At 36.3% G+C, this 12,876-nt stretch overlaps 4 protein-coding genes across 4 annotated transcripts; 1 reads left to right on the top strand and 3 right to left on the bottom strand.

The window, feature by feature from the left end:
- Positions 1 to 132: 132 nt before the first annotated feature.
- K444DRAFT_500799 (uncharacterized protein) lies at positions 133 to 381 on the bottom strand (the record flags this gene model as incomplete). Its single annotated transcript, XM_024873345.1, has 1 exon — positions 133 to 381. A coding segment is annotated over one exon (249 nt), but the record flags the coding sequence as incomplete, so codon positions are not given.
- Positions 382 to 2,540: 2,159 nt separating this feature from the next.
- Positions 2,541 to 2,996, top strand: K444DRAFT_538571 (uncharacterized protein; the record flags this gene model as incomplete). The annotated part of the gene is made up of 1 exon (XM_024875551.1): positions 2,541 to 2,996. A coding segment is annotated over one exon (456 nt), but the record flags the coding sequence as incomplete, so codon positions are not given.
- A 7,942-nt stretch (positions 2,997 to 10,938) lies between these two features.
- Positions 10,939 to 11,157, bottom strand: K444DRAFT_538200 (uncharacterized protein; the record flags this gene model as incomplete). The annotated part of the gene is made up of 1 exon (XM_024875519.1): positions 10,939 to 11,157. A coding segment is annotated over one exon (219 nt), but the record flags the coding sequence as incomplete, so codon positions are not given.
- Positions 11,158 to 11,723: 566 nt separating this feature from the next.
- Positions 11,724 to 11,924, bottom strand: K444DRAFT_538406 (uncharacterized protein; the record flags this gene model as incomplete). Its single annotated transcript, XM_024875536.1, has 1 exon — positions 11,724 to 11,924. One exon carries the CDS (start codon positions 11,922 to 11,924, stop codon positions 11,724 to 11,726), a length of 201 nt encoding a protein of 66 aa, XP_024731891.1.
- Between the last annotated feature and the right edge of the window lie 952 nt (positions 11,925 to 12,876).

Below are 12,876 nucleotides of genomic sequence, written 5' to 3'. Positions count from 1 at the left end.
AACCACAACAATGTTATCTCTATCTACGCTCAAAGTGGGGTCCGTCAATATGGATGGAAGGCTATGCCTTAACCAGGGCTCCATATCGCGAACGTCTTCAAGCTGGCCAGCCAGGCTGGTCTCTGGGAGAAGCCGGTAGTCTATAGAGGTGACTATGAACCCGAGGGAGAGGAAGTGTTGGAAGAGGGGGCGACAGTAGTCAGAACGACTCCTACCTAACCAACCACCACCGTGGATGAACAGCATGATCGGGCAAGCGACACCCAGAGCCTTAGGCAGATATACATTAATAGGAATGAGTATTTCCCCAACTGTCTTGTAAATATACGTCTTCGCAACAGGGAGTGCTGGGGGTTGCTCGGGTATTGCAAAAGGCTCCATGGCAGGCTATATGGTAGAGGCTGAACAATTCGATGGCCTTAAAGAGAAAGATAAACATTAAATAACCTCAGGTCGGTACTGTCGAGTGGTGGCGAGTCTAGGTATGCATCTCATAGCTTACAGGGAGTGACGCTGTGCCGAGCTGGCTTAACATCAATCCTCTCAGAGCGTAGTTTACAGCGTGGTCGCACCCAGTGTCCGGTCTGATTCTTGTACAAGGGCAAATCAGACGGCATCTTGAGATGCAAAAAGTTACCTGCTCAAGTAAGCGACGTAGAAAAAGAAGCTCGTGGATATGCCGGTGGTAGACTAGTAAGATCAGTGTGGAGAAGTACGGAAGTAAAGCAGCATCGTCTGTGATGGTACATAAGACCACTTCAGATCCGTCCCGCCCAAAATCAGTTGCCAGTCCTCTTTCCCCGCCACTCCACAAACGCACCTCACAATGTGTGACTATACTCAAGTCGAATTTCGATGTAGGCATGTCCGTTATACAGTTCGGGCATGGTGTACCAATTATAAGACGACTCACAAGCGTTGCCCTCCTTTAGTTGTCGCAATTGAATTCAGGTAGTTCGACCCCCGAAGCTGCAACCAAATACTCACAAATATCCTAGATTGGACGAAAAGTACGGTGATTGTCGTGCACCGGCCATACCTCCGTGCTGGATGGCCCACCAAACGAAGAACACTCGAATTCAGACATAATAGGACCGGAAGGAGGAAGTTGTCGTTGCCAAGGAGGAGAGTATAAGAGCAGCATAAAAGATACGGACGCACGGTGACTGAAGATTGTAGGGTTGGCGGCCAATGGTAAAGCCATGCAATGAATAGGTAGGGGTGTACTTTTGGGGGTATTATTCCTTTGCAAGACCTGTTATGTTCCAACAAGCTTCTAGCTAGCTCCACCCATCAACGAGTTTTGGCTCTAGAGAAGACTTTATAATACAGGCCCATGGTTTGCAAAATGGTTCGCCATATTACAACACAATACCTTTACACTATAGCCGGGCGTTGCAGAGATTTTCATGCGTTTGCCCTCCTAAAGTCCCAACAGCTACTCGGACCCATACCGGATCCTTGAGAAATCGATATCAGAGAGTGTATGGCAGCAATGGAACAAAAGCAAACAAACCCTTAATGAAAAGGCGCCACATCGGACTAAAAACGCGGCGAATCTGCAACCCCTTGTGGAGTACAGCGCCTCATTGAACTAAAAACGCGGCGAATCTACAAACCCCTATAGGGGTCAGGGCCTTCTTTGAACGACGACGCACCTTATCAAACAATTAGGGGAAAGATGTATGTGGCTAACTATTACACCTCTCATTTGTAACTCTCTTTAGCTCTATGTACGCATGCATATAGACGACTTCTTTCTGCAAAGGGAGAGGAGTCGTTGCCCCGTTTTGCTGAGATATTGTATTCTTCTACTGCTAAGGCTGCAGAATTCGAGATGCTAGCGTTGCACACCCAGCTGCCGACCCCAGGACCCAAAGCCGCCGCCCCTAGCCACGATGGAATTTTGGTCACACGTAAGATTCAGTTGGTGAGGCTCTCTCTCTCTCTCTCGGCTCTCTCCAAACCCATGACTCACAGTTACTTCACAGACCTTTGAGTATGTCCGATTTGATATCGATGAGCTTATTCGCATACCTATAATCAATGATCCTTGGAAGTCTTGCTTCGTGCCAACAGACGCCATCGAGCGAGACAATTCCAAGTAGGTCCAAATACGTTCAGTGCCCGGAGTATTTATTGTTAGGAAGTGCTGTAACGGCCAGTTCTACGAAGTGGCCGTTTGCAAATCATACATTCCCTGGCTTCTCGATCACAAGTTTGAGTTCCAACTCGACCTTAATTTCGACCGGACGGAGCCAGCAGACGCGGAAGCACAGGTGTACGGCATATCGAGAGCGAGAGCGAGAGCACAAGCCCACTTTCTTCAAAATGCCATCGAGGCAATCTGGTCTAGGCGCACCCAGGAGCTGGTATTGTACTATCGCCGCATCGCACCATCGAAGCTGAAGATACCGCTTGAATGGGTTATCCTAAACCACGATGTGCTGGTAAGCTCCACCGCCTCTTTAGCTACTTACAGTAATGCTCATCTTGATTAGGATTCTAATCCTCAGGTCCGAAAGCGGTTTGCCCAATGGCTTCAGTTCATCAGCCTCAATTTAGTCACAGACTACAGTACTCCCCTTATCCTTGAACTTCTTGGGAAGGACGAGCATGAATTACTCCAAGCTTTTCGGAGAGATCATACGGATCTCCTTAAGTCAGCCCCAGCGTATCCTCAACAGACAGCAGAACTCCACTTCATTTCACTTCTCCGATGCTTGCTCGTCTTTTCTGGCGGGAGGGATGATGTCCGACAACGCAAGCTTAACCCCAAGAACTCAGCCAAGACCAATGCCAACTTATATGGTTCTCTCTTCAGCATTTCTGGATCAGCTCGATTTGGTTCTTTTAGCTTGCAGGCAATGCTCAACGCGCTTTCAGAGTCCAAGATCTTCGCCGACGACGATATTTACACGTTGGACATTGCGCATTTAACTAGTCGAATGATAGCCCTCCTTCCCATCGGCTTCCCACAAGGATATTTGGTATGATATCTAAATAGCAGGTCTATCCAATGCTAACTTTTCCCCAGGGTCTTCCGGCCGACGTGCTGTGCGAACTTGGCAAAGCGCAGGTCGATGAAATCCGCGGACAAATGTATTCGCCCTCGAGTGATTAGTGAAGAAAAATGCTAACAAAGAGTAGTGCACACGTTTACCATATGCAGCCCACCCTCAAAACGCCAGAGAATAATATACTAGTCTTCCTTACCTGGAGCTCAATGGTTCAGGGCCAGCTCCCTCGTATTCTTACTAAATGGGCAGCTTCAAATGATGGGTGGAGGCTATATCGCCGATTGGCTAGAGACCTTCAGGGCCCTCAGACAACAGACCAAGCTGCATTGACGCTTGCCGCCTTGCTTTGCTACAAACGACTTCTTCCATACTCTTTAGATGATGGTACACAATCTTTCAAGGGCGATTACCTAGCGGACTTCGACGCTCTTATAAAAGGCGAACCTCTTACGAATGAGCGAACAATCTTGGAGCACATGATATTTTCATTTCTACAAGCCACCAATACCGTCAAAGATGGTCACCAAGGAATGCGTCAACTTCTGGCCACTGTGCTTGACAAAGATATCCCTGTCCCAGAACCTTATAACAAATTCTTGGATCGGTATTGGATATGCAGAATGGAGAGACAATCTCACAGAAATGCACTTATCACCTGGAAGTACACAAAGTCGGAATTATCGATTCAATATTATTACTTATAGAACGCTTTTTCAGTAGTTGTGCTTTCTTTGAGGTATGGTTAGACCAGTCTAGTCCAATTTTCCGGTGCTAACACTGCTACTAGTGCTCTTCGAAGGCTTGACCCGTCCTTGGCTTTGGAAGTTCTTCTTTTTTCGACCTGTGGGGAGCTCTGCACCCTATCCATCAAATATATACGTTTACCTCGCTCTACTCAGCGGTCAAACCGATGGGCACTCTTTGCTCATGCTTCTCTTTGCTTCTTGAAATTCATTCTCATCTGTGCTTTCCTCCTCGTAGGCTGGAAGGTACTAATCGAGATTGGTGGTTTTCCAGTCTCATCCGCCTTGGTTAGTTAGAAGGTCTGTCCTTTGAGGGATTGGGCTAACATTATATATAGCTCGTCGTATCGAGTCTTTGTACCATTCAGACCATCCTTCAGTTTCATTCCTCAACAACCAAGTCCCAGAGGCAGTATTCTTGCGCTCGTAGGGTGCTGGACTTGGAGAAGGCACTTGACGTAGACACAGAGGGTGGTATTCCGAGCTTGGAAAAGGCAATTGGCCTCGATGTAGGCCGCCAACACTTGACGAAAGACGCCTCTGTTGAGCCGTGCAGAGAATTTGATTGCGGGTCATACACAACTGTACGGCTATCAAATCTAGGATATCGCCCACCCCAAGAGATACCCGAGAAGCTCAACAAAATCAAGAACCTTAACCAGGTCCCTAGCGTGCTAGAGTTATCAGATGAATCTTGGGAGATGGTTGTGCTCAAGTCATACCTGCTAGAACTCGAGAATAAGCTCACTAATATGTTCCCTGGTTGTGATATTGATCTGGACTACGACCCCACCGAACCCAACAGAGAAGACATTGAGTGTCTTTATATTACAGCCAAGAACCCAGAGCCACGAGCCAAGTCCGGGGAGATAGCTACATTCATAGATGTAGAAGACTTGAAGAATTTTTATGTTGCAGCAAAAGCTCGAAAGGTCGATGCGTCTTCGCGGAGAGCGATGGTTATGGTCAGAGAGGCTTGGCCTGCTGCAGTTGCTTATTACTCTTGCTTGCTGGAACGCAACAGGATCTGGTTGAAGGAAAATGTTTCATAGAGGAGAGCGCGGCTATTCTGCATTCCTTTCTCTGACACTTCGGACGCTGAATTTATACGTTTCTCATTCGTCAGCATAGTTTTAATTTACACTCCACTGGAAACATATACTTCATCCACCGTCTTGAAATCTAGCTTGAGCCTCTTCTTGAAGGTCGGATGGATTTGGAACCAGCGGACTCGGCTACAAATAACCGTTCATAACTTCCTTCGGCCCCGCGTCTTTGAAATCGCATTCGAAATCCTCCCATGCGCCAATAGCCACCTCAAGATGGGACATGGCAACCTGGCATCCCTCTTGAATGGCCAGAGCGTGAGCCTAGACTCCAGGTTTTTGATCTGAAACGATACCGTTGATCAGTTTACATCTCGAACACGTGAAGGAGGGGACCTACCTCGCGACCATTTCGCTCCTTCCGTACCCAATCATCGAAGGCGTCGCGGCTGTAAATTGGTTCTCCCTAAGGCGTAGCTACCTTTTCTAGAAAGCGTCGCCACATATTGGTCCGCTGCTCTATGTTTTACTTACCACACTTCAGTTTAAAGCAATGCATTATCACGTGGGAAATTTAAAACCCATTTTGTTGCATAATCGCATCCCGAGCAGCTGACACCCATTGAAAACCGTGCAAAGCGAAATAATTTTTAGGGGCTGAGATACGCTCGCTTTTTGGTTTAGTTGCTTCTGCCTCGGAAAATAATTATTTACGAGAAGCCAGAGGTGGATCATAGAGTGCAGCTTGTAGTCATATGACCAACCCCCCTTTCTAAGTTTAAGCGAGGGGGCGATCACGTGCTTGTAGCCGGATTTGCACTTTATCCGCAATAATAGAAGATCCATAGATGAGATATTATTATAGTGCTGAACTATATTCCGCCTCTTAGGAATCCTTTTGATTTTTTATTAAAATTAATTAAAAGCATAAATACAAAAATGCCGACCAATATTCACTTTTGTTTCTGTTCCTTCATTAATAATTATAATCCTTGTTAAATCCTATCAACTTCCTTAGTTTGTCTGTAATATATATTAGATTCTAGGTATTCTGATTAATAAGATAGATTATACCTTGCTTAGAGAAAAAAGTATCTGGGCTTTAATATAATTATAGAAGTAAGTAAAGAGAATAGACACTGGCATGAATCATATATTCTAAATATTGCGCTTATAAAGCCCCAGTAATTTAATATTTTTAGCAGTTAGTTATCAGATTAAGAAAGCAATATATAAAGTTATTTTTATATAATCTTTAAAAGGTGAAGTATTATTATAGTATAACTAAAAAAGTAAAGGATTGCGGATAAAAACAAAGTTTATAAATATAAAGAGATATAAAATATAGGTAGACTAAGGTTACTATTTATATAATAGTTAGGTCGCTAAATTATTTTTATTAAATTTTGACTTACCGCCAGATGTATCTTTTTATAAATAAACTCGTGTAATTGCTTTTTTAATTACTTTTGGCCTATTTATTATATTGAAAGCGAAATTTGGGATTATTTTCAAGAGTTATTTTAATTTTATAATCTTAGCTATATTAAACTTAAGTTTTTTATCTCTTTATAACTAGTTAGCATATAATAAAGTTATTATTATTAGTTTTAAGAAGATGCTTTTTTTATATTTTTGTCGCGAATTTTAATAAGAAATCGATATCTTATAAGATTTTAGTTTAGAGAGTACATGTTTTTTCAGACATATATAAAGTATTTTTATTAATATAATATGTTATTAATATTTTAAAGTTATACTATTTAATATATATAATACCTAGTTAATTATAATATTATTTTATAATAGTCCTCGTTTTAAGATGTCTTATATATTAAGATATTCTGATTATATTTATTTTTTTATCTTTAAAGAGTACTAAAAGCTAAAAAAAGATAATATTTGGCCATATAATATTATTATTAATTATAATCGTAATACGGGTTTTAATAAAAGGGACGGCTTTATAGATTTAGAGGCGTTTATTAATAACCGGAACTTTGAAGACTTTAAAATTATTTATATTTATTAATTTAGAAAATTTCTAAAGGGTTTTATATTAATATTTTATAGTAATAAATAATATCTGGACTGGATTATAGGCCAATATGCTTTATATTATTTTTTAAAGCTTTTTAATATTATTAGAGATAATTAGAAGGATAATTATAATATCTTTATAAGAATAAGTCGGATTTTTCGGGACAAAAATTAACTTATATAGCCAGTGAGTAATAATATTAATAATGAGCCTTAAGTATTATATAATATTTTAATAATATATTAGTATTTTTTAGTCTGAGACTTAGATAATATTTATAATAAGATAATAAAGCGCCATTTTAACTGGGTAAGCGGTCTGAAATACTAATATTTTATTAAATCTGGATAATTATCTCCGAAACCGATAGACTACATGATTAAGAAGCCAGTTAGAATCAGAGCAAAAATTGGGCTCGTTCGAAAAGCATTATTCAGGGAGAAGAGGGCTCATATATATAATGGAATGAGAGACTTAATACATACGGGAAGCCATATACGGGTCAAGATGGCACCCACACGAGCTGTAGTCTTTTAAAAGCAGAATATTGATTGGGAATAGCATAGTACTTGCCTTCTTATTAACGTGTGTTTTTTTGTGGCCAAGAATATTACTAAATAGAGAAGCGAGGCATAATCCATATTTATAGTCTAGCAGACTTTCTTGAGACTATAAATATTATTTCTTTTAGAGAATGGCTGAAAATAAACTTTTTTAGATGTTTTTATTTTGTTATAAATAATTATACTTAGTTTTTATTGATTTTGTACTATTAATATTATGTTTAAAGTCCTTGTCTGCTTTAATTATAAATTTCAGATAAGATAAAGTTATTTGAGTTTTTTCCTGAAGAGCTAAGGCATAGACTATAAAAGTGAGATTTTTAATTTAAAAGTAACATAAAGGTAAATATTTTATTTTTAAGGGAAAAAAATAAGTTAAGTTTATCTAGTAATTATTTAACGGTTTTTATATAAGAGATTTAAGGTCACTTTTATTATATATTAGCGGGCTTTAAGGTATTATAGTTTTTTTTTCAGAAAATACTCTTATATGTCTTTTTTTTAATTTAGGCCTAAAATATTATATTTGATTTTGAAGTATATTTTGTTTATAATAATATTATTAATTTGTTTTACGTAGTTAGTTATAAAGAATATAATTTTCTAATAATATTTTAAGATTCGTAAGAAAATATAAACGAGAATATTTTAGTTAATATTATTAATTAAGTATTACTTGAGAAAAATATTTGTTTTATTTAAAAGAAGAAATGTATTTTATTTTAAAGTTCGCTTAAAGATTAGAGAAAGTTGGTTTTTAAGTTTTTTAGCGGTTTTATTTAGCTCGTTAGCAGAGACTTATAAAGTTAATAAGAATATGAAATTATTAATATATAAAAACATATTATATAAAGTAATATTTGGAAATATTCAGATAGAACTTTAGCTATTAAGGTTTTGTCTATACTTAGTAGCCCGTTAATATATATATTAACATTTTTAGAATTTAATAGAAATTAATTATTATATTATAAAAATATATTAAACCCCAGCTCTTTCTTTATAATAAAGTTATTAAACGATAAGAAATCACTTAATATTCGTTTTATATGGGTTTTGAGAAAAATATGGATGGTTTTTTTTTAGGGTATTTGAAGGTGGGAAAGAGCTTTGGGCTGCTATTTAATATTTTTAATATTATTAATCACAAATTTAATTATATTAAATATATTAGTTATACTGGAATTTGGATTACTAAACAAAAAAAATAGGGCGCTTATCTTATAGTTTATTACTGAGGCTGAACCCTAGTAGAGTTGGGCTATAGATTAGGAGGTTTTCCCCTTTTATATCTAACGGTTCTATATTAGTTTTCTTAATTATATCGGGTGACTTTTCAGATTTATTCGAGCTTAAAATAGTTTAGCCAAAAAGTAACGAGCTCTTTTTATTAGATTTATTTATATTTACTCTAATATAGTTCGGATTAGCCTTTTAGAAATAAATTACATTAATTATAATCTGATTATTAATAAATAATTTAATCAGATGATTTTTTTTTATATAAAAGGCGATTTTTTAATAGTGGTAATAATAAATACTTATGAGGAAGAGGAACTTTCGACCGCATTTATCCAGATAAACTCTTATTTTGTTTTTAATAATATAAAAAAAGAAAAATTTTAAGGAAGTTAATTCTTTTTATCCCACGGAATTTTTTAATTTTAAGTATAATTAATACCTCGCCAAAAACTTTCCCATTAAAGTTTAAATAATAATAATTTATATAAAAGTACTTTATTTTATTAATTTGTTTTTTTTATTAAAATTATATTTAATATATTTTAGCTTGTTTATATTAATATAAATAGTATAAAAAATCGTGTTTAATTTAAAAAAGGCCCACAAAAAGTTATACGTAATTTTATGCTTTTTAAAAAGTATAGAAAGGCGTTTAATAGTAGATTTATAAGTTTTTTTTAATAAAATCGACTAATAAACTAAGATATTAGAGCATTAAGTTATTAAGGATAATATTACTTTAATACGTTTTAAAATCAAAAAAATAATAGAAAAGTAGGTTTTATTTAACTTAAATATAGTTAATATTTAAATTATTTTTTATTTTTTATTAAAAAGTCCAAAGTAATTATACTAAAGGTTTCATTTTTTATAAGCAAATGTCTTTAATGTTTTATAAAATTGACTTGAGGACGTCTTATAAGCCTTTAGATTTAATATTAATATAATATATTTATTTTTTAGTCGTTTTATTTGTTTTATTATTAAAATAGAGATTAGGACTAAGGTTAGGATATTTATTAATTTATATACAAATTATAAAAATATATTAATTTAGTTTATTCTTTTTATTAGGTAGTATAATTAATTTTATAATTTTATATTTATATACTTTTATATTTTAACTATATAAATAATATTAACTTTATTAAGCTTAAATTTATATGTTACGAAAAACGAATATTTTATTAATAATCTTAAACTTAAACTTTAAAGTTTGAATTAGTAGTTTTTTGGATTTATTTTTGTTTATAGTAATAGGCGGAGGTAACGGTTTTTGCTTAGTATTAAAAAACTTGAGAATATTAAAGAACTATTAGATATACTTAGTAATTATAATTTGTAGTTATGGCTAGTTCGTCGGAAAAGTTAATAAGCAGAAAGTTAAAATCTTTTTTAAAGGAGGAATATAAGAATATATGTATTTCATAGTATAAACAGAGGTTATTTGTATATTTTTAATGGCTTGGACCAAGTTTTGGGTATTATTTAATATAATAAAACATTTTAATACTAAAAAATTCGGGCTGGTTAATGAGGCGGGCTATTAAACCATCTTTATTGAGACTTTTATTACTGAAGATTTCTCATTCTACTTAAATTTATTATTAGTAAGGTTTGATTTACGTTTTGTTAGAGGCGTACTAACTTAGGATCCCGGGCTATTCCAGACTGAATATCTTTAGGCTTAATATCTTTGAATATCTTTAATAGCTTCGAATTTGCTTAAATGAGTTTCGAGATAAGTTACTTTATATTATTAATAACTTTCTCCTATAATTTCCTATATTTTAAAAGAAAGGAGAAAATTTTAGCTGGGCTGAATTTCAGTTCCGGCACCTTGCCAGCAAACTCTTTTACTAATCGCTTAACTCTCTCAGCCTCTTCCCTCTGACCCAATATAACTTTATAAACTCTTCTCTTCTCTTCCGATTAAGCGTCCTCTGTAAAAGCAACGTCACCTTTTACGGGCTTGAAGACAAGACAAAAGAGATCAATTATTATTTGATTGTTTATAAGCCCGAATTCGACTTTCTTATTTATATGGCCAGGTCATATAAATGCTTTATTAAGGCATATAATATAATTAGTAGTTATAATCAAGATCCGGCCCTTTTATAACCCTATATTATCAATGGCGTTTAAAAGAGCAGATAAGGACATCTTTTTAGAGGTAGGTTTGCTTTATTAAGAAAAAGAGCCTGCCATGATCTGGCGGGAACTCTCGGTTTTAGTATCTCGATTAGAACTGACGGCGTCAATGTCTTTCAGAAGAATAATATATTAATTTGGAAGCTTGGCGAATAGACTCTTCAGGCTGGCTTCGTTAATGTCAGAAAGGTAAAGAGTATAGATATTTAAACTAAAAACCTCTGTAATTGCATAAAAAAAAGATGATTTTCCAGTTTCAGGAGGTCCATATAACAAGTAACCCCGTCGGTAGGGAATATTATAATCGGAATACCACTGTCGGGATACTGGGTAAAGAAACTCTTTAATATTTTATAATAGTTTTTTTTTTCTACCTTTATTAAGAATAACGGTCAAGGTGCGTTTTATTTTAGATATTACAGATCTGATTTATTTTTTATCTTGGTGTTTATAAAGACAGATTTTACCCTAAATAAGCTTTATATATTCGGTATGGCACTTAGAGAGCAATTTCTTAAAAATTCGCGGAGATCTACTAAAACAGGAAATAGAGATCTTTTTTTGGCTATTAAAATCTTTAGTTTTATATTAACGCCGGAATATAAGCAGACGGCCTTTATACTGTATGAAAAAGCGTTTATTTTAGGGCGTATAATATAAAGTCTTTTTATTTATATCTTTGCTATTTAAAGAATTATTTTTTAAGTGATTTAATAAAAAGACTAAGTTAGTAGTAACGAGAGAGAAGTAAGCGTTTTTGGCAAAGCTCTGAGAAGATGTTTATAATATGAATATATTATATGTATTTTCGCGATATCGAAGATAAATAATTAAAGCTATTAATTATTAGACGGTGGGGTTTTATTTAAATAGCAGGGGTTTTCATTGCAATAAGTCTTAAGTAATCCCTATAAGTACTAGTAAATATGTTTGTAATCAAATATTATTAATCCAAAAAAACATAATAGAGGGATATAAACGTTTAAGTTAATGGTAAGATACCCTTGGACAGCGGCAGACATGCGGGTGAAGCCTGGGAATAAGAAGTCCAGGATTGAGGCTTGAGTGTCCGAGATGGTCTGGACTGGCAGGGAACCATTTTTAATGTATCCCGCCATTGTCTTGTTCTGTGAGAGGCGGTAGGCTATTTTCAGATGAATCCTAGACGTCTCTGTGTACGTGATGGAAAGATATAAAGAGTAAAAGAGCTCGGGAAATGCTTGAGGAGCAGAATGTTGGGGAACACCGAATGTGATGATCAAAACTTCAGAGGGGATCTCTGCCCTTATATGTTCATTGGTTTTCGTATCATTGTCCGCAACGGAGGTCCATTCTTGTGCGGCCAACGCGGGACAGTTGATCAAAGAAGCTGATTCCGTTGTCCCCTAGATGAACCGGCGGCCTACGGTTGCGGCATGTTGTGTTGGCTCCTTGAACGATCAAGCTAGCTTCGTCGACTAATCATGGAGCAGTGTGGGGGAAGCAAGACATTGATGTGGAGCATTGATTGCGTCGTTTAGACTTGGATACTGTTAGAGGAAGAGTTTATTTGTATGTATCCTTTCCGTTCCTGACACCTTTATTGGTTAAGTCAAGGCTGTAAAGCATCGAAGCTCGGGACAGGATCCTCATCCCCAAGGCCGATTTCCATGATTGCAGCAAGATACATTGGCATATTCGCTAATTGATGTGGTTTATTGATGCATGATGCAGGAAACACGGGGCCAAGCAACACATTGAAGTGGATTGTGATATACGCAGGATCCCAGTCTTCCACATTGAGTAGTTATGCAGGATCCTGGTCATTGGCAATTCCAATTGAGGCACAAGAGATAGATAGGTGTCTTTGATCGTATAAGATACTTCAAAGCCGATAAAGCACCAAGCGCAATACCGCATATTTCTTAGAGAGTGCGCCGGTTTAGGAAACAAGAAGATCGGCAATAAGGTCAACTCTTCTCTCACGATCTTCTGAGCCATTGCCATCCTCCGTGGGATCCAGATGTGGGAATGTTCGTAATTCCCACCACATGTGTTCTGTCAGTCTGCAAGTCAAAGGATCGCGTGGTC

The sequence above is a fragment of the Hyaloscypha bicolor genome (genome assembly GCF_002865645.1).
Source record: "Hyaloscypha bicolor E unplaced genomic scaffold K444scaffold_126, whole genome shotgun sequence".
In the NCBI taxonomy this organism is placed as follows: domain Eukaryota; kingdom Fungi; phylum Ascomycota; class Leotiomycetes; order Helotiales; family Hyaloscyphaceae; genus Hyaloscypha; species Hyaloscypha bicolor.
Note: the sequence above shows the minus strand (reverse complement) of the source record. Positions and strands in the feature narration are given on the sequence as shown.